The following is a 26,563-nucleotide window of genomic DNA, read 5'->3' as shown; positions in this document are numbered from 1 at the left end:
CAGAGAGTAGTGGTGAACAGTTGTTTTTCAGACTGGAGGAAGGTATACAGTGGCATTCCCCAGGGGTCAGTACTACAACCACTGCTTTTCTTGATATATATTAATGACTTAGATTTGGGTGTACAGGGCACAATTTCAAAATTTGCAGATGACACAAAGTGAGGAGGATAGTGATAGACTTCAAGAAGACATAGTCAGGCTGGTGGCATGGGCGGATGCGTGGCAGATGAAATTTAACACAGAAAAGTGCGGAGTGATACATTTTGGTAGGAAGAACGAGGAGAGGCATTCTAAACTAAAGGGTACAATTCTAAAGGGGGTGCATGAACAGAGAGACCTGAGGGTATATGTGCACAAATTGTTGAAGGTGGCAGGGCAGGTTGAGAAAGCGGTTAAAAAAGCATACGGGATCCTGGGCTTCATATATAGAGGCATAGAGTACAAAAGCAAGGAAGTTATGATGAGCCTTTATAAAACACTGGTTCAGCCTCAACTGGAGTATTGTGTCCAATTCTGGGCACCGCACTTTAGGAAGGATGTGAAGGCCTTAGAGAGCATGCAGAAAAGATCTACAAGAATGGTTCCAGGGATGAGGAATTTCAGTTGTGTGGATAGACTGGAGAAGCTGGGGTTGTTCTCCTTAGAGCAGAGAAGGATGAGAGGAGATTTGATAGAGGTGTTCAGAATCATCGGGGGTCTAGACAGAGTAGCTAGAGGGAAACTATTCCCATTGGTGGAAGGGTCGAGAACCAGAGGATACAGATTCAAGGTGATTGGCAGAAGAACCAAAGGCGACATGAGGAAAATCTTTTTTAGGCAACGAGTGGTTAGGATCTGGAATGCACTGCCTGAAAGGGTGGTGGAGGCAGATTTAGTTGTGTTTTTCAAAAGGGAATTAGATAAATACCCGAAGGAAAAAATTTGCAGGGCTACGGGGAAAGGGCGGGGGAGTGGGACTAGCTGAAGTGCTCTTGCAGAGAGCCGGCATGGGCTTGACGGACTGAATGACCTCCTTCTGTGCTGTAACCATTCTATGATTCTAAGATTCTAGGAAGTAAAAAGCACAGATTATAATTCACCCTTTAATAATTTTACAGAAAACGAATTAAAGATTGGGGCGTACACATGGGATTAAGATAGAAGATGAAGGGCTAGATTTTCCAAGCCCCGATGAGGCGGGCATGGAGGAAGGACTGCTGGTAAAATAGCAAAAAGTGGGGGTGGATGGCAAACCCGCCCCCATCCTGCCTCCATTCCCTTTTGCCAGGAGGCAGGAAGATGTGCTGCTTCGGGTCCTGTCTCCTGGAGACGGGAAAGGCATTAAATACTTTTAACTGCCTGTTAACAGAACGATGAGAACCCCGTTGGGTTGGAGGAGACGTGAAGGAGGTCTGTGGCAGTCGGAGGCACCTGAAATTAAGATGTAGAGGTGAGTGATGGGTGCAAGTGTGGAGTGGTAAGTATGTAAGGTGAGTGATAAGTGTAAAAAAATGTTCACTTACCTTGTTTTCTTCCTACAGCCTTCATCCTCTCTGGATCGGGAGACACGATATCTTTGTTGTCGATTTCACAGACTGGCTGTTGGATCCTCCGAACCAACAGCCATCAGAAATTGACAAATTTGAAAGGTTTGATGAGTCCTGAACACAAGGGCTCATGAAACTACAGAGAATGTCAGTGTTTGACAGCTTCACAGAGCTGTCAAACGCTGACATTTCTTCTTCCAAGAAGTCTTGACAGATAGCACGTCTGACATTGACGTGCTCTGTCAGTGACTTCCTCCCTAATTGGCCTGCTGAGCCTGCAGAGCGGGCTTAACAAGGTTAATCAGGGGAAAATCCCTCTGGTTGGTCAGACGAGGATGGAGGTGGGACATTGAAATGACAAGCAGCAGTCCTGCCTCCAACTCATCTCCATTGAGAAAATCCAGCCCAAAATATCATAAACAAACTTTTAAAAATAAAATAAAAATTAGTTTTTAATATTTGAAAAATTGTGGCAATATTAAATGTTATTCTGAGGGAATGAGACTCCACACTTGTAAAATGAGTTTTTCAGGGCTACAGAGGTTGTTCAGCAGTAATTATGACTTAAATATGCCATTAAAAACTCCTGACTGAACAAGGTTTAATATTTTCATTGGTTTTTACAATGAGAATAGTGTATAAAAACTTGAAGTTCATGTCAAATCAGTGATTCTGTGTTGATTGCATCTGCGAAGACTGCAACATTGCACCCTGTGCAGGAGTAGCGTATCACTGACAACTTCCGATTTCCGCATTTAACTGCCCATCTGCGGACGCCAGAAGTTGCTGTGAGTTTTACACAGTAATGACGGCGAACGCTGACAGTTTCGCTGTCATTACAACTGCAAATTCCGGGCTATTTTTGACATAAAGCAAAAGATCTGCATATGCTGGGAATCTGTTTCCAGCATTTTCTGTTTTTGTTTCAATCAGCAGGTCAGGCAGCATCTGTGGAGAGTATTCTCAGAGGAGTTGATGTTTTCGGTTTGGATCCTTCATCAGAATTGAAGGATATCACAGATAGACAACATTTAAAAAGGAATACAACAAGGGAAGGGGAGGAGGAAAAAGCAAATAAATGATCATAAATAAGATGGAAAAGGGATAGCAATGAAGGTGAACAAGGTAAAAGAGACAAATGGAAATATACTGCCTCAGACTGAGATACATGTGATATGTTCATTCATGGTCTGTGGAAATTGGTGGCTTTTCTAATAAAGATATACTGAGAACTGAAAAATAACACAAATGCCATTTTGTACATTCTTTTAAATTATTTACTTATTGATGACCTTTTATATTACCATAAATTATTCATATCTCAAAATTATGAATTTCATGTCTGCGTTACCACCATTTTATTTTAAATCGTTAAATGTTGCCAGCTGTTAAATAACTCTTTGTGGTGGCTATAATGTTCCAGAAAACAAGATTGCAAATAAATTACAGTATCTATACATATAAAACGGTATGTCTCTCTGTCTGTCTTTCTATCTCTCTGTCCGGCTATACAATCAAAAGTTATAGAGCGTACCTACACGTGTGTTACATCAAAAGAAAGCTTATGATTCCAGAACGGTCGTAAGCGTATTTACGTTTCGGTGAGACAAAAATTGCGCCCGCGGTATCCAAAAAATGTTCAAAATTCCGCTCATTATCTGCTCATTAGCATTGAGTGATGTCGAGGTCAACCAATCGTACGGTCGAGTGACCCGACGGTCGACCAATCGCTGCATGGCGGGGGCGGGTTCCTGACGCGTGCGGGCGGGCCCTCCTAGAGTCGAGTGACAGGCGATTGACCAATCCTACGCTTCGGTGACCTGGCGGTCGACCAATCGGTACGTGTGTGGGCGGGCCTTATCGTTCTGAACCAAGGTGAGTCACCGCCATCTTAATTCCAAACTTTTCATTTCTTTTTCCCGCTTTCTGCGTGTTTCTTTTCAAATCTACATTTCCACCAAAAAAAAGTTGCTTTTAAAACACAAATTGTTTTTAAAAAAGTTAATTCATTTGTAAATCTTTTTTCTAACCTCTATAATTTTCCTACCTTTCACCGTTTTTGCAGGCAGGCCTCGAAGCCTGGGCGTCTGCTGCCCAGCCACGCCCGAGCTACGCACCGGCCATCCCGCTGGGCCCGATTCCGAACCAGCGGCCAGCCATCTTGGAAAAGGCTGGCTGGGCTCACTGCAAGTTCCTCGCGCTTCACTTGCGCTCGCGCTGCATGGCGCACGCGCACCTCCACACAGAGCGCGGCCAGAGGGAAGTGAGCAAGTTAGCGGGGGGGGGCGGGTCTCGGGAGGGGAGGGGGAGTGGAGAGAGTTACCCCGGCAACCGGGCTTGCCAGCCGCAATCGGCCGTCTCAAGCCGCTCAGGCCCAGGCCCGGTCCCGGAGATCGGGAGGCGGAGAGGGGAGGAGGGTTACCAAGGCAACCGGGCCCGGCCAGCCGCAATCGACCGTCTCAAGCCGCCTCAGGCCCGGCCTCGGGAGGGCGGGGCTCGGGCTCACCGGGGCGCTGCGCTCGGCATGTCAGTGCGTGGGGCGGCACGGAGCTCAGCAGAGCCATCGCCGGCAGAGGGGAGAGGGTCTGCTGACTCCCCCCCTCCCTTTCTCCCCCCTCCTTCCCCCACCCCTCCCTTCCCCCACCCCACCCCTCCCCCTCCCTCCCTTTCCCCCTCCCCTCCCCTCCCCCTCCCCCCTCCCCTCCCCTTCCCTCCCCCCCTCCCCCTCCTCTCCCCCCTTCCTCTCCCCCCTTCCTCCCCCCCTCCCCCTCCCCTTCCCCCTCCCCCTCCCCTTCCTCCCCCTCCCCTTCCTCCCCCTCCCCTTCCTCCCCCTCCCCTTCCTCCCCCTCCCCTTCCTCCCCTCCCCCTTCCTGCCCCTCCCCCTCCCGTTCCTCCCCCTCCCCTTCCTCCCCTCCCCTTCCTTCCTCCCCCTCCCCCCCGCCCCTTCCTCCCCCTCCCTTCCCCCCAGTCGCGCTCTCTCTCCCCCCCTTCCCCCCAGTCGCGCTCTCTCTTCCCCCCAGTCGCGCTCTCTCTTCCCCCCAGTTGCGCTCTCTCTTCCCCCCAGTCGCTCTCTCTCTTCCCCCCAGTCGCTCTCTCTCTTCCCCCCAGTCACGCTCTCTCTTCCCCCCAGTCGCGCTCTCTCTCTCTCTCTTCCAACAACAACATGCCCTCAAAAATCCCTCGGCACCGCCGGGCACTTCAGCAAGTACAGAATAAAAGAGCTTCCACTTGCAAATTATTCGCCATAATGATTTCAGCCCACAATAATTATGCAACAACAGATCTGACTAAACTTATACCTTGTCGTCTCCTAACAATCTATCCTTCATTTCAAGCTTGTGTTTTAGAGTGCAGGACAATTTCTAAAAGACTAAGGCCTAGAAATTGGGTTTTGGCTTAGCCAGGGCTTTAGCGCCGGAAGTTAGTGCCGGCGCTAAGTCCCCCTGCGCGCGCCAAAAATTCAGCAGGGCCGCGCCCAAACGGCTGCCGGCGCTACTTAAGGGTCTTTGCGGCGGTAAATCGGCGCTAACTGACGTTTTGCGCCGCAATTCCGGCGCTGCGGCACCCGATGCGGTGCGGCAGGCTCGGGAAGTGCAGGCCTCCTCCTTCCGTTAAGGAGGAGCTGCCTGCACCCGGCCGCGGCCCGCGCAAATCTCTTCAAAAATGAGCCCGGCACCTCGGACAAGTGCCGGGCTTGCATCTGTTCCGGGGGGGGGGGGAGAAGTCCGGGGAGGGAGCTGCGGGCAGGCGGCCGGCGGGAAAGCGGCCGGCCGCCGCGGGGCCTTTAATGCGCCGGCGCAAACACATGTTGGACTCTGTTGCCAGAGTCTTAGTTGCGGCTGCCACGGGCGAGGCGGCCGCAACTGAATTTCGGCGCTAGGGCCCGTCGGCATGGCAACCGGGACGCTGCGCACACCAATGACGTCATCGGTGCCGGCGCAGCGCTACCGGTGCAACGCCGATTTAGGGCCCCAGGGAATTTTAAAACTGGCCATAACTCTGGCGCTAGTCCCTCTAGCGCCTCAAAAGCGGCGCTAAGGCAACTGAATTTCTAGGCCCTTGTATTTTGGATCCCGAGTACACGGGGAAAATGCTGACTAATGGTAGAAAATACTATCCTGCTGAGCCCTGTGGTTGTTTACATAAGCTGAAAACAAATGTCACTTATACTTGTTGAAACTACATACAATATACAAGCAGCATGGGCATTGATATTGAATAATAAGTTGATCCATCAGATAGAATAATATTTTAGCTTGTTAATCCTTTCTGCTTATTTTAAAAGGAGGAAAATTGAATTCCCATTCGGACTGAATCCATTTTCAATGCTAGCCAGTGAATGAGGTTCAGGCAATTTTGAACTAATCACTAGTGGGAGCATATTGCAGTGCTGGAGTGTTGATCTTGTGGAATGAAAAGTTAACAAGACCAGATCTGCACAGGAAAAGGCCTTCAGTCAGCTGTTTAAGAACTGGCATTGAAAGTAGGTGTAGAAATTAGGTACTGGCATACTGAAGGCGGTGTTGGACTTCGTCATCGACGTCTGCCCTTGTTGACAGTAGGCTCCCGAGGTATGGAAAGTGGTCCACATTGTCCAAGGCCTTGTCATGGATTTTGATAATCGGGGGGCAGTACTGTGTGGCGGGGGCAGGTTGGTAGAGGACCTTTGTCTTACGGATGTTTAGTGTAAGGCCCATGCTCTCGTACGCTTCAGTGAAGGTGTTGACGATGGTTTGGAGTTCGACCTCCAAGTGAGCGCAGACGCAAGCATCGTCTGCATACTGTAATTCGATGACAGAGAATGGGACGACCTTGGATCTGGACTGGAGGCAACAGAGGTTGAACAGTTTCCCATTTGTTCTGTAAATTAGCTCCACTCCAGTGGGGAGCTTACTGAGGGTGAGATGGAACATTGCAGCAAGGAAGATCGAGAAGAGCGTTGGTGCAATGGCACAGCCTTGCTTGACCCCGGTTCGTACGTGAATTGGGTCTGTGTTGGAACCGTTGGTCAGGATCAGTGTGCCAGTGCAGCCTTTGGTCGCCTGAGGAAGAGAGTGTTTGAAGACCAGGACCTCAAACCTGGCACTAAGCTCATGGTCTACAGAGCAGCAGTGATACCCACCCTGCTGTATGCCTCAGAGACATGGACCATGTACATCAGGCACCTCAATGCACTGGAGAGGTAGCACCAACGCTGCCTCCACAAGATCCTGCAAATCCATTGGCAGGATAGGCGCACCAACGTCAGTGTTCTTCACAGAAATCACAGAAACCCCACAGTGCAGATGGAGGCCATTTCGGCCCATCGAGCCTGCACCGACACATATCCCACCCAATCCCCGTAACCCCAACACATATCCCACCCTATCCCTGTAACCCCACCTATTTAATCCCCCTAACACTAAGGGTCAATTTATCATAGCCAATCAACCTAACCCGCACATCTTTGGACTGTGGGAGGAAACCGGAGCACCCGGAGAAAACCCACGCAAACACGGGGAGAATGTGCAAACTCCACACAGACAGTCGCCCGAGGCCAGATTCGAACCCGGGTCTCTGGCGCTGTGAGGCAACAGTGCTAACCACTATGCTACCGTGCTCAGGCCAACATCCCCATCATCGAAGCTTTGACCACGCTCGATCAGCTCCGATGGACGGGTCACATTGTCCGCATGCCCGATACAAGACTCCCAAAACAAGCACTCTACTCGGAGCTCCGGCACGGCAAGAGAGCCCCAGGTGGGCAGAGGAAACGCTTCAAGTACACCCTCAAAGCCGCCTTGAAAAAGTGTAACATCCCCACCGACACCTGGGAATCCCTGGCCCAAGACCGCACAAAGTGGAGGAAACGCATCTGGGAAGGTGCCAAACACCTCGAGTCTCTTCGCCGGGAGCAAGCGGAAGCCAAGCGTAGGCAGCGCAAGGAGTGCACATCAACCCAAGCACCCCACCAACCCGCCCCTTCAACCACCATCTGGCCCACCTGTGACAGAGACTGTAGGTCCTGCATTGGACTCATCAGTCACCTGAGAACTCATTTTTAATGTGGAAGCAAGTCATCCGCAGTTCCGAGGGACTGCTTAAGAAGAAGAGAGATTAGGTAGCACAGGTCATCACCTTCACCATTAGCTGAAGAAGAAAATATGACAACAGGTAATAACCGTGAGGATTTAATAGTATATATGGTACAACAATTTCTATAACCATTTGTTTAAAAATATTTAACATGGATAGCATGACAACATTTTACATCTTATTCCATTTATGATTTGGAGGTACTAGGATACTGTCAGTTTACTTGAAAGAATAGTAACCAAAATATCAGAGTTCTCTGATTCTCTTCATATTTGTTGCTACTGGATTTTATTATTCCTTAGACAGAACAAGCAGGCAATCTTAAAATATGTCTGATCAGATAGCAATGAGTCCAGTTTAGTATTTATTCTTAGGGCTGGATTTTGCCAGCATTCAGGGGGCGGGTTCGGAGGCGGGTCTGCTGTCAAAATCAAAAAGATTGGCAGGGGGCGGTATCCCGCTCTGAACCCGCCTCCTTGTGAGTTTCCCTAGTGCCGGCTCTGCCTGCGCGTTGCAGGCCCGGTACTAAGCAGCGGGTCAGGCAATTCTGCTCATTAGCAGGATAGTTAAAGCAATTGAATCACCATTTTACCAGGTACAAAGCATTTTCCCAAGTTTTCCTCGAGATTCCGATCGCTCGGGGATCACGTCAGATAAGTATGTCGGGTTCTGAACAACTCTCCATTTCTTTCATTAAGTGACAGCTACAAAAGTGGTATAAAAGCTACCATTTTACAGCTGGTCACTTTCCAATCTCAGAAGCTTCAGCCTTCAGTACTTGGAACCCACTTTTGAGCTTTATGCACTTTTGAAGTGTTTGGAGTAATCTCTCTATCCACTGTCACTTCCTTGGAACAACCTATCTCAACACTGACAGATTACTTCTGTCATCTCAATCTTACCTGCCATCTATTCCATCAGCATCAGTGCCCTTGAAAAAATCTCACCTTGGTCCTCAGAATCCCAGCACGATCAGCCCCAACACCAGCATCACCGGGCACACCAGCAGCACCAACATCAACACCAACCTTCTCTGTAATCAACTGATGCTGCACTAGACACAGGGCATCATCACCCATGCACATTGCTGCCCGGGACGCCAGCGATGGACTCACCATGTCCAGATTAGCTTCACTTAACATTGTACACCATGGCTGCCACATGATGCACCAGGTTGGCACCACCCCACACCAGCACCTTAAAGCATCCCTACAATGTTGAAGCCATTCCTTTCACACTCATCACCATTGTGGGGGGACGTTATGTCTCACCATTCACTGCAACTCACTTTCAAAGGTGCACATCAAATCTGTCCAAGAACGCAAAGTGTTAAAAATAAAGATTTCAATGTTTGACAGCACATTACCAGAAACTTTACATGAACATTGGCTAAACCACCCAAGTGCCTACCTTTGTGTGTTGTTAGTTGGTATGATTGGACTAGGATGAGCGTGAGTGTGAGGGGTGGCTAGTGAGATGGGGAAGTGATAATGTAGATAGAGAGGGATGGGTGGAGGTGCAAGGTAAGTTGGTGTGAGTAAAGATGTGCAGGAGTAGGGTAGGGAAGGCAGAGTAATGGGGATGTGATGAGTGACACAGCAGAATAAGGTTGAGTGTGGCTTTGCAGTAACGTTTCGTGATCTACTGAGATCATTGAAAGGTTTGTACCACTGCAGCCTAGTCGTCCTGACGACATCCCTGCTTGTGTCCTCCTGTGCAATGTGCAGCCAGGCTGCGCTGGTGTCCTGGGGAGGTGTCTTCCACCCATTGGAAAGGAAAGAACCTCCCTGCGTACTGTGAGTCATGGGAGAGCCTGGGTGCAGCCGTGCACCTTTGTGCAGTGCTTGTCAGTGTTTGCATCACCTCAGTGCTGCAGAACACTGACAGCACAACTGTCAAAATCAATTTGGACATGGCCCCTTTAAGGAAACCGGCTGATGACGCGTCATCCAATGACATCATCAGACCCGCTTCCTATTAATTGGCTGGGAACCTCGTAGGGCGGGTTTAACAAGCCTCATCATCGGAATATCTTGTTGGAGGCCGGGATCGACACACGCCACTGACGTCACCCACCCTGGACCCGCTGAGGTTGGAAAAATCCAGCCCTTAGTGTCTGTGCAGTTGCTGACCCTGTACGTGATCGCGCATGTTATGAGAGAATTAGGAAAAGTTAAGGACGTAAAAAGACCATTCATCCTATCTAAACTCATCCAAACCTTGCATCCAACTGCATTTTGAATACTCTAATGTTATTGACTCTATTACCTTTGTTGGTAGAATATTCCAAATGTTTGTTGCCCTTTGATTAAATATCTTTTTCCCTAAAAAACTATTGTAACCTTACTTTTTATTCATTTAAATTTATATCCTCTGGTCCTATTGACTTTATTTATTTTGAAGTAATGTTCTGGCTTCAGCTTACTTATACCATTTAATACTTTATGTGCTGACATTAGTTCCACTTCTTTAAGCTTCTCTTTAGATTATAGTCTTTCCTTATAGCACATTTTCTTTACAATCTGTATCATTCTGGTTACTCTTATTTACTTCCTTTCCAAAGCATTAAGGTCTCTTTTGAAGCACCGTGAGTAAACCTGTACACGGTGCTCCAAATGTAGTTTGCCTAGTGCTTTATAAAGCCACAACATAACTCTGCACACTTATGCTTCACTATAATGGCTATGTATCCCAACATTCTGTTTGTTTTAATTGCTTCCTAGGGCTTTCTAGGGCTCTCTGTGCTAATTATATTCCCTTCATTGTTAACCTATATTGACCATTTTCACCCAATGTACAATACTTTACACTTGTCAATATTAAATTCCATTTGTCATTTATCTGTTCAGTTGTCTAACTGACCTAATTTCTTATGTAAATTGTTAACTGTATCTCCTGTCCCAACCATTCTCCCAATATTAGTGTTATCTGTAAATTTTAAAAGTTTATATTTGGTTTCTGCACTTAAATCATTTATTAGATAAGAAACAGTAGGCATCTAAGCACTGACCTTTCAGGTGCTCCACTTAACAACTCCCCCCACCCCACCCCCCACAAGTCTGACACTATACCCCTCATGACTCGTTCTGTTTCCTTTTTTTTCCAGCTATTTATGTTCTACACTAGATTTTAGTTTTATTACAAATCCTTCATGCGGAACCTTGTCAGAAGCTTTGTGAAAATCCAAATAAATATACCACAGGGAGTCACTATTGCTTTATTTGTGACGTACTCAAGGTCAAGCAAGATCGTCCCCTTGCCAATCCATGCTGGCCATTTCTTATTAAGCTATTGATTTATACGTATGTTAGGCTATTGAACCTGTAATTGCCTGGGTCAGATTTGTTCCCCGCTTTTTAAATATATTACTATATTTGCTTGCTTCCAATCCTGTGGAACTCTACCAGTACCCAATGATACTTTCATGATTATAGGAAATGTATGAAAAGTTCCTCCCTAGTCTCCTTCAGTATTTCTAGGGTTTATGTTATTTGGTTCAGGGATTTATTAGTTCTCTGTTGCAGAATTAATAGAATCCTGCTCTCCATATTCTGCATCACAGATCAAACCGATTTTGTGAAAATAATGAATTTTGACAAATCAGTAAGTCATATTTGTCGTAAATGTTCACTTTATAGCTGCTAGGATTTGAAATATTATTGTTATATATTAACTCACATATACGTTCAATTTAAAATATGTCTATAACAATAAGCAAGAAATAGATAGGACAAGAAAATTAGGTTGATAAAGTATAATATTTATGAAAAAATATATAGTTTTTAAAATATGACCAAAAATCCACACATCAGTTTGGTGTGACCTGACCGCCAAGTAATTCAGAAATTGGATTTAAAAAGATCACAGCCTAAAAGTAAGACATGTTAGTGAGTTCCATCATTCTCTCTGTGCAATCATGACAGTTGTCCATTAAAACGTCATAATCTTCACCGCATGCACGAATAAATTCAAGCATTTTTCTTTTATACGCTGGTCTTTCTTCCTCTACCTACAGCATAAAACAAAAATAATGGGTTACCAAAAAAAAAATTCAATCAAAGTTTTCATGAAGCTTGAACTCATGGGCCTAGAATTTCAGGCACGCCCGTTTCTGAGAGTGCGGGGAGGAGGTGCAGCATATAATCCCTGCACCTGAATGGTGAGGCCCGAGGTGTCCCTGCTATTGGGCCTCGGGCCTCATTTCCATGGAGCTAGCGAGCTGTGCAGAGTTGCCGGCGGAGTGTAACTGAAGATTGGGACACTGCTGGCATCGCAGCAGCCCTCAGGGAAGTGAGGAAGGGTGGGCAATCGGGCCAGGAGGTAGCTGCGGCTGGGGGGGAGAGGGTGAATGTAATAGAGGTGGGGTGGCCCGCGATCTTTTAGCATGGGGTCAGCAGGAGCACCCCTGTTCCTCTCAGCTCCACATTCATTCAAGTAAGTATGGGGGCCTTCCTGCCAGTTAGTGCCACGTTGCGCTGGGCGAGTTCAGCTCGTGCCGAGTGAAGCGCTGGAGCATTTAAAAATCGAAAACAGGTCCTGCAAGACGTGCAGAATCCGAATTTGAATAAGTTATTCTGGACTTTAAATGTTCCCGACATCCATTACCGCTGCCAGCGCATCCAATATGGTGGGTGGCGCACTTCCTGCCCGTCATATTGGGAGCTTAATAAGCCGGCTAACGCCCAAAAAACGGGCACTCCTTGGCTGAATTTCTAGGCCATGGAGTTTAGTTTGATAGGAGCTCGGCAAAAGTGTTGATCTATACCTTCCAGGCGTTTGCCAAATGTTTGGCGTCCTCAACCACGGTCTTAGATTTCCCAATCCTGGCAAGTATTTCCACTCCCTTGTGAATAAGACATTTTTGTCCACCTGCTGTGGTAACCCTAGAAAATGTAGACAGCTTTAGTTTGCAGAGGCTCATAAAAGGATCATGACATTTATGTATTAAAGAAAATTTGTGAATGTCAAGATTATTCTCAACATTAAAACCAGCAGCATTTAACAGCTCATTTCAGTTTCTTGTTTCACTTGTTAAAATTGGATTTTCAAGTTAGCTGATCCCAGTTGAGCAGCGATGGTGTTACTACAACTGAGTCATGAGACCTGGCTTAGACAAGGGACAATCAGTCAGCATTCCCACTCCTGATCATTATCTAGTGACATCAGGTAAGGACAGATTCAGCCATGCCTGTAATTTCAACCCCTTGGTCAATTATCCTGCTGACATCTCACATCAAGGCTCACACACAATAGGCATTTTGGATGAGATACGGGAGGGCAACTGGTGACTGTGGAGCTGTACCCCAACAAAGAGTCAGGAGAGGAAAAGAGTTGGACTGAATAAGGTTGCCACCTTTTTATCAAGTCCAAAACCAGACAGGCATTTCAGGTGAGGGGCATGAGTGGGATCTTAACTTGAGTTTTTAAGTTTGTATGACTGCTGATTAAGATTTAATGGGGGTAAAAATTCAACTTCAGTGGAGATGCAAAACAGGCAACAACAACTTGCATTAATATAGCACCTTTAACGTAGTAAAATGTCCCAAGGCGCTTCGCAGGAGCATTATCGGGCAGTAGCACTTTGGCCGTCCATTATACGCCCTGCCTGATTTTCCTTTCCATAGACTTCCATCTGCCTTATGTCCCTACCAAAGTTGAATTTTATCCTCAGTGTCCGCATGTGATCAGCCACGGAAGTGGGTATCTATTTAAAAAAATGATTTTTGATGTTCAATTCACACTTTAGAAATTGGTGATAGAGTCAAATTCTGGACAGTCTGCTCAAAACTGGACTGTCAAATCTCAAGTCAGTCACTACACTTGAATGAAATATTTCTTAAGTTGATTTTGGCTTCCTTCCAAATGTATTATATATCTCTGGTTCTTGCAACCAGAAACCCCTATTTTCTTTTCTTAAGCACTTGCTTGTTCATTTCATTAAAATTTTAATTGTTGGAGAACACGGAAAATCCTTCATTTTAGGAGACGCAGTTCAAATCATTTAACCTTGGTTTGGTAACAACTTTGCATTACAGACAGACAGACAACTACTGAGTAAAGTATCATTAAGAGCAAGCTGGCCCAGTGCCAGAAGACGTGTGGCATGCTGTTATGTCTTCTCATGCTGTAAGTGGAGCTTCAGCAAACAGCCAACTTAAGCTGTGACCAAAATTACTTCTTCAGCAAGGTAGGGAAACACCTATGACAAAGACATTCATTATTTTATATATATATCAAAAATGAAGGAGCTGTTTTTTGATTGCCAGGCATTAAGGCATTTTGGACATTTACGTAACGGTTAGTGGACAAACACTGCTCAGGCAGTAAAGCCAATATTCCAGGAAACAGCATCTTATGTTGCGCTCTAATAGGTTGTTAGTTGACATAACTTTAATTTTCTGCCTCAGTGAGAGGAAACAAGGTACTTGACCTATTCAGATAAATATGACATTGTATAGTGGTGACAGTAAATGGCAGAGAATAGGAACCAAAGCCAAAGTGCAAATTCTTCCACACAACATCTCACCTGCTGGGAGTGTAAATTGGAAAATCGCAGGAATCATGCCTGTGATTTCCCAATATGTGCTCCTGATGTGGGAGGGTTCATCCACATTCATAAAATTGGCCCTTATGTTCTATTTTGCTCCAAGCTTTTTTGGATTTCGTACCAATAAATTCACTAATTTTTGTGTTTGACAAGATTTAGAAAACATGGTAAATCTGTTTACAGAGTCCTTGAGCAAATTACTGTCAGCTTATTCAGAGGCACTGGCATTTAAAAGCTCAATGGTAGTTGATGGGATGGGTACTTCATCTCTGCTAGAGCCTACAGTCAAGATAACAGTTTCAGCAAACTCTGTGTTGAACAAATACTCTGCAAAGTGTTTAACTGTTCCATCATTGAGTTAACTCCAGCTCAGCTGGTGGACTAATTCATATCTGATCATTTTAATTTCTTCCAGTAGAAAACTGCAGCATCTTTCTCCAAAAGCTCATTGGTAAACCATTCGGACCATAAAATTGAAGGTGGCTGGACAAGTTGAGAAGGCTGTTAAAAAAAACATACGGGATCCTTGGCTTTATAAATAGAGGCATAGGTCTCGATTTTGCCATGGGGCAGGCTGGGGGCGTGTCAGACGCTTTTCGTGTTAGCCACCCAACTCCAATTTGATGTGGGAAAAATATGCAATGTTCCCCTAATTGGGCAATTGATTTCCAGCGTATGAGAACCCCTGGCCCACTTAGTCTTTCCATCCTGAAAGTCGCCTCCCATGACGTCATCAGTGCTGCTGGATTTAAGGCCTGCAAGCAGCCTTGCTTCTTCTGCGACTGCAAACCTTATGCCCTTTGCTGTGATAGATTCCTCCAGCCAATATGTCCAGCAGTAGGCCAAAGTCTGCACCGAGGTTCGATGCGCTGCCCTGCAAGCTCTGGTGGAGGGAGCCAGAGCAAATAAGAAGGTGCTCTTCCCTTCCTCAGGGAGGAAGAAGCCTCCCCAGCAGACGAAAGTGTTATGTCTGACATTGGTGATAGGTACTCGATTGCCTTGGCCTGAGCACATGGAGTTTGATAGTGCTGTTATCATTGTATTGTGTATAGGTATTCGATTGCTTTTGCCTGGGAGTGTGTGTGTGGAGCAGCCATTAAAAAAGCAACATGAACTGAACTCTGTTACGGCCTCTGGATTATCTTTGCAAACGCAACATTTGGCGACGAGGATGGCTGAAATCTCTCTTCCACCACCTCCTCCCTGCCTTGCACTACCCGGTGAGCCGCTGATCCCATGGGTTCGCTGGTTACAGTCCTTTGAAACCTATCTCATTGCTCTTGGACTAGAAAATGTGAGTACATCACGGAAAAAGGCACTGTTATCCCATTGCTTGGGAGCGGAGGGCCAGCGTGTTCTTGGGACATTATGCACAGCAGACTCAATTCAAATATATGATGAGGCTGTGGCTCTGTTAAGCACACACTTCTCTGCCCCACAAAGTGCCCTCCTGCGGTGATTCATTTTTAGACAGCGTCACCAACTCCCCGGCGAGTCTGTGCATCAATACGTGGCTAATTTGAGGGGGTTAGCTAGCTCGTGCAAGTTCAGTGCACTACAAGATGAGATGGTGCGTGATCAACTAATAGAGCACACCAACAACGTGAGAGTGCGTGAAAGACTGTTACTCGAGTCCGACGATCTGTCGTTGTCACAGGCAGTCAACATTGCCTTTCAAGTGGAGTCTGCAGCCGAATGTGCAGCGAAACTAGCACACACACCCAGTGACAGCGCCCTCGGCCCCGACAGCTCTGACACGGTAATGCTCGCGCAACGGTAGCAACGCGCACTACCGCGGCAACAATGTGGAAACTGCGGATCTCGTTCACATGCTACCAGAGCGCAGAATTGCCCCGCGCGCGGCCAATCCTGTTGCAATTGTGGAAAACAAAATCACTTTGCCAATGTCTGCCGCTCTGCCCCGGTTGCTACAAATGAACACTGTCAGTCCTCAAGCACTATCAGTCACAACGTGAGCTCTGGGCCAGTAGTGGCTTTCAAGTCATGCACAATTAACCTGAATGATGTGTGCATTCCGCTGTTGTTGGATACCGGTGCCAGCGTCTCACTGCTGAATGTGGACACATTCAAATGCTTTTTCAGCTCCCTGCTGTTGTGTATGTAACCGTTTACCTTTAAGGGAACTATAGAATGTAACCGTTCGCCTTTAAGAGCACGACTCAGGGTGGCACTATTTATTGGCTCATGTATACTGTAATACCGATAGTGACCACACCAGTATATAAGGGTTGGAATACGTTAACTAGGGCAGAAATCGCCCAGACCTCTGAATAGTAAAGACCTGTTTTGTTTGTACTCCTAAAGTCTCTGAAGTTATTTACTGCACAACTTACAGACTTTACAATGGCGACGAGGCCGATCGTACCCTGCGGCAACAGTAGTTCCTAAGCAACTAAGGAGCGTCGAAGTGAGGCACCCGCCCTCGTCGTTCTGCTGGGTGAAAACTCGAGGCTGCAGCGATAGCAAAGAGGAAGATTTTGGCATTGAAAACTTCCATCTGCAACAGGCACTGACGGTCCCTTCTGCCACAGTGAGGAGCGAGCCGATCGACAAGAGAGGCAAGGCTGCCACGGACTGTGAGTAAGGGAACAGTAAATGAAAATAAGGAAGGAGTAAAACCAGAGGATAAGGGCGGTACACTCGACCACGGTCGAGGGGGAAAGGAGCCAGACAAAGTCGGGTCCAGAGGCGCTGAGACCGGGAGCAGGCCGGGTGAGACAGAGCCGAGAAATCGGGAATTGGCCGAGAGCCAGTTCAGAGGCTGTAACTGTCCGCCGTCATCGGGGGTACCCGGAGCCGGTTGCCTGCCGCGGGAAGGAGAGCGCTGAAGCCGACGCGCGGGCTGGGGATCTGAAAGCCAGCGGAGAGCGCTGAAGCCGACGCGCGGGCTGGGGATCTGAAAACCAGCGGAGAGCGCTGAAGCCGACGCGCGGGCTGGGGGTCTGAAAGCCAGCGGAGAGCGCTGAAGCCGACGCACAGGCTGGGGACCGGTAGCCAGCGGCCGTCGCCCGCGGGGGAAAGTGTACCCCTCCCGCCAGGGGAAGAAGCGGGAAACCGCCATTGCCGTGGGCGGGGAGAACAGAAAAGCGCGGGGAAAACCGCCATTAAAGTGGGCGGGGAGAGCCGAGAAGCGCGGGAAAACCGCCATTGAAGTGGGCGGGGAGAGCGAGAAGCGCGGGAAAGCCGCCATTTTTCGGGAAAAACCGCTGAAGAAGAAGGAAGAAGCGGGAAACCGCCATCTTGGAAATTATTAAGAATTTCAGAAAAGTAATAAGTAAAGAAATACTTGTGTTGTTCTCGAGAAGAGAAGATGCCTAAACGAGGTAATATCACCAAATGCTATCGTTGTGGGAAGTCAACACACGACCAAAAGCAATGCTGGGGTAAAAACCAGGAATGCTGGAAATGTGGCAAGATCGGGCACATAGCTAAAGTGTGCCGGTCAGGAACGACGTGCAACAATAATGAGTCCTCACAAAAATGGGACAGAAAGGTACATGACGCAAATAGGAAGAGTCTGAAGGAACAGAAGTCGGACACACACGCCAAAGGCAGAGGACTGGACGGTCTAAGAATTCACAACGTGAGCAATGAAGCCGACCGTCAAACTATTTGGATAACGCTACCGATTGAAAAGGTCCCAGTAAAAATGGAAGTGGACACCGGATCGGCGTTGACGGTCATGAATAAGCATGATTATCAAAAGTTTTTCAAGCATATTCCACTACGGGATGCAGATCTGATACTGAAGACATACACGGGGCAAAAAGTATTCCCCATCGGGAAGATAGAGGTCAAGGTGAAATACAAAGATAAAGTTCACCACCGGTTGGAGCTGTATGTGTTGTCTGAGGGAGGCCCACCACTTCTGGGACGGGAGTGGATCCGGAAAATAAAGATGGATTGGCATGCACTAAACACCATGACGGTGGAGCCCGAAAAAGAGGACGTCAAACCTGAACGGTTGGCCAGAATATTAGACGAAGCTAAAGAGGTATTCCAGCAAGGACTGGGAAAGCTACGAGGTATTAAAGCAAAGGTCAAGATTGCAGAACATGCAAGCCCAAAGTTTTGTAAGGCCAGGTCGGTACCGTATGCAATACGACCAGCAGTGGAGGCAGAACTAGAAGAACTTGAACGATCAGGGGTTCTGTCAAAAGTAGACCACAGTGAGTGGGCCACGGCCATTGTACCCGTCATGAAATCCTCACCAAGTAGTAAGCCAGGGGGACCGGGGAAGGTCCGTATCTGCGGGGATTTCAAGATCACAGTGAACCCGGTGCTTCAGTCGGTACAATACCCGCTGCCAAGGATTGAAGATATTTTCGCTTCGTTGGCTGGAGGAAAACACTTCACGAAGATAGACCTAGCTCAGGCATATTTACAGATGGAGGTTGAGGAAGAGTCACGCCAATACCTAACTATCAATACCCACAGAGGGTTGTACCGTTATAACAGACTGGTCTTTGGAGTGGCTTCGGCACCAGCAATTTGGCAGAGGGCCATGGAACAGGTGTTACAAGGAATTCCAAGCACGCAGTGCTATTTGGATGATATCCTAATCACGGGAATGGATGAAGAGGAACACCTCACGAATTTGAAACTGGTACTCACCAGGTTAAAGGAGTATGGCCTTAGGGTTAACCGCAATAAGTGTGAGTTTTTCCAAAAACGAATCTCATACTGCGGTCATATCATTGACCGCGAGGGACTACATAAATCACCGGAGAAGATAGAAGCAGTCGTGAAGGCTCCCGCTCCAGGGAACGTGTCACAGTTACGATCATTCTTGGGGTTAATCAATTACTACCACAAGTTCCTACCAAATTTGTCCACGGTGCTGCATCCACTGAATGAGCTGTTGCGAAAGGAGACACCATGGAAGTGGAGTGAGGAGTGCAAAAAGGCTTTTCGCAGAAGCAAGGAGTTGATTACCTCTGAAGAAGTGTTGGCTCATTTCAACCCAGCATTACCCCTTCGGCTGGCGTGTGATGCTTCACCATACGGAATTGGAGCAGTACTTTCGCACAGGCTACCAAATGGCTCGGAAAGGCCAGTGGCTTTTGCGTCCCGATCTTTGACACCCGCGGAGCGAAATTACGCCCAGATAGACAGGGAGGCCCTCAGTCTTGTGTGGGGCGTGAAGAAATTCAACCATTACTTGCAACGTAAGAGGTTCACATTGCTGACAGACCACCAGCCGTTGGTGTCCATATTTAACCCGAACAAGGCCGTGTCCAACATGACAGCACAAAGGCTACAAAGATGGTCAGTCTTACTTGGGGCACACCAGTATGATATTGAATACAAACGGTCCAAGCAACATGGAAACGCTGATGGGCTATCACGCTTACCATTGCCAATGGTAGAAGAAGCGAGGACAGTAGACCCAGTAGAGTTGTTCCACTCATCAATAGTGGAGTGTTTGCCGATCACGAACTCAATGATCGAAAATGAGACAAGGAATGACCCGACTCTTTCACGAGTCTATGACTTAACGGTGGAGGGATGGCCAGCGCAGTGCGAACCAACACTGCAAGCATTCGCACAGAGGAAAGCACAACTGTCTGTGTGTCGAGGAACCCTGATGTGTGGGTCTAGAGTGGTGATTCCACCCAAACTCCAAAAGAAAATACTCAAGGAGCTGCACGAAGGACACCTGGGGGGCGTAAAGATGAAGAACCTAGCTAGGGCATTTGTGTGGTGGCCAGGCATCGATGGGGACATAGAGGAGATAACGAAGAATTGCCTAGGATGTCAGAGGGTTCAGAACGCGCCACCACAGGCTCCTCTGCACCCATGGGAGTGGCCCTCATCTCCCTGGCAAAGAGTACACATCGACTTTGCGGGGCCTTTCATGGACTCGATGTTCTTAATAGCGGTAGATGCCCACTCCAAGTGGCCGGAAGTAATTAAGATGACCACCACCACGACGGAAAAAACCATTACGGTGCTAAGGACAATGTTTGCGCGGAATGGTCTGCCAGAACAGGTCTGTTCCGATAATGGGCCGCAATTTGTGTCTGAGGAATTTAAGAAATTTCTAAAAAGCAATGGGGTTAAACATTACACATCAGCCCCATACCATCCCGCCTCCAATGGACTGGCTGAAAGATTTGTCCAGACCTTCAAGAAGGCCATAAAGGCCATGAGTAATGAAGACATAAGTTTACAGCATAAGGTGGATAGCTTTTTGTTGGCCTATCGAAATGCAACACATGCGGTCACGAATCAAACTCCCGCAATGATGTTTTACAATAGACGCCTAAGATGCCGGCTGGATTTGCTCAAACCAAACGTAAGAAGGGACGTAGAGAACCGGCAATTCCAGGGCATGAATGAAAGGGCCACCAGATCTTTCCAGATGGGGCAACAAGTTTTGGCCCGGGACTACCGTACGGAGAAATGGCAGCCTGGAACTATTAAAAAAAGGCTAGGACCGTTGATGTACACGGTGGACATTGGGGACAAGGTAATAAGGCGCCACGTTGACCAGATCATAGGGTCCGCCACAAATGAACAGTCGACTTCACCACCTTACCCGAGTAATGTTGAAACTGAAGTACCCAGAACACCTACTTCTGATCTAGTAATACTAGAATCAGATAAACCTGACACTGTTGTTCCAGCTGAATCGACTTTACCAGAGACACCTACTGGACCGCTGGGAATGACGACACCACTGCGGCGTTATCCGGACAGAATCCGGAAACCTCCAAAGAGACTGAACCTGTAAACTGTTTCCACTAAGAGTATGTTGCAACTGTTCCTACGGAGACTGAATCTGTGATCTGTTTTGACATGAAGTTATATATGTTATTATGTTATGTTAAACATGAAGTTATATGACGTTGACTCCATCGAGAGTATATCTGCAAACTGTCTATATAAGTTGAAGATTGTATGTTTAATGGGATTCTGTAAGTAATAAGCTAGAAAGGGAGGAGTGTTGTGTATGTAACCGTTTACCTTTAAGGGAACTATAGAATGTAACCGTTCGCCTTTAAGAGCACGACTCAGGGTGGCACTATTTATTGGCTCATGTATACTGTAATACCGATAGTGACCACACCAGTATATAAGGGTTGGAATACGTTAACTAGGGCAGAAATCGCCCAGACCTCTGAATAGTAAAGACCTGTTTTGTTTGTACTCCTAAAGTCTCTGAAGTTATTTACTGCACAACTTACAGACTTTACACCTGCCACTCTCTGTGCCCTCCACTGCCCTTTGCGGGTATGGTAATTCGAAAATTGGACTAGTGGGCTCAGTCAACCTCACTGTACGCTATGGAACAAAAGTTTTGCCAGATTTTTGTTTTCATGTGGCACGCCAAGGAGCTAACCTGATGGGACTGGATCTTTTCACTGACCTGGGTTTTTCTCTCTTGGACACCGGCGGGTCTGCGATTCTGCACGTTGCCTCACCGTGGCGCCAAACATGGCCAGCACTCTTCGAGGGTCTGGGCTGCCTGACTGCCTTCACCCACCAGCCCATGGTTGACTCCACCGTTACCCCCATCATTCAGCCACTGCGCCACATCCCACTTGCTCTCCATGACGGGGTCACAGCTGAACTAAAGCAGCTACTGGAAGCCGGCATCATCGAACCAGTTGATGCCTCCCCATGGGTCTCCAACCTGGTGGTCACAACGAAAAAGTCAGGTGGTCTACGCGTCTGTGTCGATCTTCGAGCAGTGAATAAGGCCGTAATCCCTGACAAATATCCACTGCCCATGTCAGAGGAACTCACAGCGCAGTTCTATGGTTCCATCCTGTTCTCGAAACTGGACCTTCGACAGGGCTATCTACAGCTTCCCCTCCACCCCAGCAGCAGGGACCTCACTGCTTTTGTGACACATGCTAGCGTCTTTCGGTACACCAGGATGCCATTTGGACTTAGCTCTGCACCCAGCTGCTTCCAAAAGGTGATGGCCTCTATGCTCGCGGGCATTCCTGGGGTGGCCATCTACCTGGATGACATCGTCGTGCATGGACCCTCGACCTCCACTCACGACGAACGCCTTCACAGAGTTTTCACAGCTCTAGCAAAACACAAGCTCACACTGAATGGCGAAAAGTGTGTCTTTGCTGTTTCAGAAATCGAATTTGTGGGGTTTCAGTTGTCGGCTGATGGTATACTCCCACTCCAGTCAAACGTGGATGCCATTCACAGCATCCCAGAACCCAGCTGTGCAGCACAGGTTGCCTCCTTCCTTGGCATGACTGGGTACTACCTGAAGTTTTTGCCCCAGTACTCAGCCACCACAGCCCCACTGCACCAGCTCCTGTGAAAGGATGAGCCCTGGGTGTGGTCACAAGCCTGTACGGAAGCTGTTCACCTCCTCAAATCGCAGCTCACGTCGCCTCCAGTGTTGGCTCACTTTGACGTCGCCAGCCCCACCCTCGTCACCTGCGACGCGTCCGCTGCAGCTGTGGGGGCGGTGCTATCGCAGATACAGAATGGAGTGGAGAAACCAATCGCCTTTGCCTCACGAGCCCTTAGCCCCACCGAACAGAAGTACTCAGTAGGCGAGCGTGAGGCGCTGGCGTGCGTCTGGGCATGTGAGCGGTGGCACCTGTACACGTATGGCCGTGCCTTCACCCTGCGAACCGATCACCAGGCTCTCACTGCCCTGCTGTCGACATCCGGCACGGGCCACAGACCACTGCGTCTACACCGCTGGTCTGACCGCCTCCGCCAATACAATTTCAATCTCCAGTTCACACCAGGACGTGACAATGTTGTTGCAGATCTGCTCTCCCGCACTGTCTCTGCCCCAGCCCCACTCGTCGGGTCTGAACAAGTGGAACAGGATATCGTCCAGATGCTGCACATGCCTCTCCAAACCACAGTCTCTCTCCAGGAGCTCAAAGAGGCCTCTGAACAGGATCCGGCCCTCTCCCAGCTGTGCACCTTCATCAGAGATGGCTGGCCTCGCAAGGTGCCTGAGGAACTGCCTGCCTACTCCAGAGTTAAAGAGGAGCTCTCCTGCTGGAATGACTCCTGTGTTGCACGTGGGCTCTGCACTGTGGTCCCAAGTGCCCTTCATGCGCGTGTTTTATCCATGGCGCATGAGGGCCACTTGGGCATAGTGAAGCTCAAACAACGATGCCGAGACCTAGTGTGGTGGCCGGGTATCGACAGGGAAATCGAGGCCCTGGTCAAGGACTGTGCAGCCTGTCTTGTAAGTGGCAAGACTGGCCACCCAGCTCCTCCACCCCTGCAACCCCTTGCCTGGCCCTCTCAGCCCTGGGAGCACCTGCAGCTGGACGTCTGCGGGGAGATCCATGGTGTCCCCCACCATCAACGGTTCCTAGTGGTGACCTATGACCTGAACTCAAAATGGCCAGAGGTCACTGCCGTGGGCTCCGTCACCTCTCGGGTCATCATTGATATCCTTGAGTCCCTCTTCTCCCGCTGGGGCATCCAAAGGCCATCACCACAGACAATGGCCCCCAAATGGTCTCTTCGGAACTCTCCTCTTACCTTGAGAGCAAGGGCATCCGTCACAGCGTACTACCACCCCGAGTCAAATGGGGGGGTGGAGCGTTTTAACCAGACACTGAAAAATGGCCTCAGAGCACACCTATCCCAGGGGTGTGCATTTGACAAGGCCCTCCTCCACACACTGCTGCACTTCAGAGCCTCCCAGCATTCCACTACAGGGGTCTCACCCACATCCCTCATGCTAGGCCGTGAGCTCATGCTGCCCCTTGGCAGGCTCCGCCCCTCACTAGCTCAGAGCCCTGCTCCACCGGCTCAAGCCACAGTCGCTAGACAGCAGGAGAAGATGAAACTCCGTTTTGACCAGTCGAAGAGGGCCAAGGCGCCCAACATCTCAGTCTCCGATTGGGTCAGAGTCCGCAGGCCTCACCGCAACAATGAGATGGCGTCATTCTGGTCCTCCCCTCTCCAAATCAGCCACCAACTTGGACCAGCCACATTCTGCCTCACTGACGGCTCTCGGTGGCATGCCAGCCGCCTTCGGAAGGTGCCAGCACCCCCTGATGCGGGATTATACGGACCTAATCCCCAAGCCTTGCCCCCAGAGTGGCGGGATGCACATGTGGCTCAGCCAGCCAACCCTCAAGCAGATATTGTGCCTCAGCCTGCTCCTCACCAGTCCCCACTTCGGCCTGCTCTTCACCAGTCCGCACCTCGGCCTGTTCGTACACGTTCTCGCCCTGGCCACCTACAGGACTTTGACACTACATTTCATGTTTGAAATTCTGTGAGGGGGGAGGAAATGTTATGTCTGATATTGGTGATAGGTACTCGATTGCCTTGGCCTGAGCACATGGAGTTTGATAGTGCTGTTATCATTGTATTGTGTATAGGTATTCGATTGCTTTTGCCTGGGAGTGTGTGTGTGGAGCGGCCATTAAAAAAGCAACATGAACTAAACTCTGCTTACGGCCTCTGGATTATCTTTGCAAACGCAACAGAAAGCTGTGTGGATGCAAGTGGCCCAGGAGGTCAACTCTTTGTCTATGTGTCACAGAACCTGGCTGCAGTGCAGGAAGAGGTTTCATGACCTTCTGCGCACTGGAAAAGTGAGTATGACTTTCCCATCACCCTCAATCTGATCCCCATTGCCTCTCCTCATCAGCACTCAGCTTTGACAACCTCTTCCTCCACATCCCACTTGACACTGACATCCCTGCACCCTTAACCATTCCCTTTCTCTCTATGGTCACATTCACCTAGCTATTCAACTATGCAGCCCTCACACTCCCTATTGCTGTGATGCTATGAAAACAACTTACAACACACAGGGAGGGCCCTTGGTCTTGCCACCTCACTCCATCTTTGTCTCCTTCTAACCATCAATGATATGGATTCTCTACACTCACTCCTTCATTCTCACTCAAACTCCACTTGTCTCCCTCATTGCAGGAAAAGAGAGCTCACAATAAGAGGGAAAGAGCGAGGACAGGAGGGCCACCCTCAGTAGCCCAGCTCAACCCCTGGGAGGAGGCAGCCCTGGAGATCGTGGGAGTGGAGGAGGATGCGCAAGTGGGGGACGGACAGAGGGGTGCATCAGAGCAAGCTGGTGACAGAATAGTTTATCATCTCTCTCATTGACATTGCATGAGTCACTGATAATGATTCTGATGCTCTAACAGATTGACTTTTGATCATCTGCAATATTCAATGTGCATGTAACCTTGGCCTCACATCTCTGACTCTTTCCTTTACTCCCCCACAGAGTTTCGGAAAAGGACCTGACGCTAGAACAGGCTTTCAGCGTGGCAGTATCCTATGAAGCAGCAGCACGGGGAGCTGCGGAAATACAACAGAAACCACAGGAATACAGCGCTAACGAAATGGCATATGGAGCAGAAAAGTGCTATCGCTGCGGCAGAACAACCCATGATCAGAAGGACTGGGACAAAGTATGCAAGCAATGTGGGAAAATGGGACACATAGCAAGAGTCTGCAGGTCGGGAAAGAAAACCAACACTACAAGAACTACTAAGGAAAAGTACAAGAAAGTAAAGAAATTGACAGACAGTAGTTCGGAAGATCAGGAGAGTGATAAGGACTCTGGGAGTAGGAGACTAAGTTGTCTAAAGTTACACAACGTGATCGCAAAGGAGGATCACCGAACCATTTGGGTCACCCTCATGATAGCAGGGTCCCCAGTAAAGATGAAATTGGACACTGGATCAGCCCTAACTGTCATGAATCGATGAGACTATGAGCGGCTATTCTCACACATACCCTTGAAGGACACGTCCATTGTATTGAAGACATACACGGGGCAAAAAGTCTACCCCAGAGGAAAAATAAGGGTGCCAGTTGAATACAATGGCAAGGAAACACAGAAACTGTATCTATATATACTACCAGATGGAGGACCACCATTATTGGGACGTGAATGGATCCGAAAAATACAATTGGATTGGCATTCCATTCAGGCGCTAACTGTGACTGATAAAAAGGATGATGACATCACACCTGGACGACTGTCAAAAATTCCAACTGACGCGAAAGAGGTGCTCCAACAAGGACTTGGGACTCTAAAAGGAGTAACGGCAATGATAAAAATCGAAGATAACGCAAACCCAAAATTTTTTAAGGCCAGACCGGTACCTTACGCGATCCGCCCAGCCATTGAAGCAGAGCTGGAGAGGCTGGAGCATTCAGGTGTGCTGTCCAAGGTGGACTGGAGCGAGTGGGCCACACCCATCGTTCCTGTAATGAAGAAATCATTGAGCAGCACGCCTGGGGAACCGAAGAAGGTTCGCATCTGTGGGGACTTCAAGGTAACTGTGAACCCAGTCCTGCACACAGTACAATATCCAGTTCCACGGATAGAAGATATTTTCGCCTCACTATCTGGAGGGAAACGCTTTACAAAGATTGATCTGGCCCAAGCGTATCTACC

The 26,563-nt window shown here is 48.3% G+C and overlaps 1 protein-coding gene across 1 annotated transcript in view; it reads right to left on the bottom strand.

Annotated features, from left to right (window-relative positions):
- Positions 1 to 11,400: 11,400 nt before the first annotated feature.
- The window catches only part of LOC147115036 (uncharacterized), a 57,386-nt gene continuing 42,223 nt past the window's right edge, over positions 11,401 to 26,563 (bottom strand). The window contains exons 5-6 of the mRNA XM_085993973.1: positions 12,367 to 12,484; positions 11,401 to 11,610 (exon numbers count right to left, since the gene is read on the bottom strand). Of these exons, the coding sequence (XP_085850099.1) occupies positions 11,470 to 11,610; positions 12,367 to 12,484 (259 nt within the window). The 3' untranslated portion in view covers positions 11,401 to 11,469. The remainder of the gene's footprint in view (positions 11,611 to 12,366; positions 12,485 to 26,563) is intronic.

The sequence above is a fragment of the Somniosus microcephalus genome, chromosome 7 (assembly GCF_052327205.1).
Source record: "Somniosus microcephalus isolate GS21.2 chromosome 7, FLI_Smic_1.0, whole genome shotgun sequence".
Taxonomy (NCBI): domain Eukaryota; kingdom Metazoa; phylum Chordata; class Chondrichthyes; order Squaliformes; family Somniosidae; genus Somniosus; species Somniosus microcephalus.
This window is presented reverse-complemented; position numbering and strand designations above follow the sequence as displayed.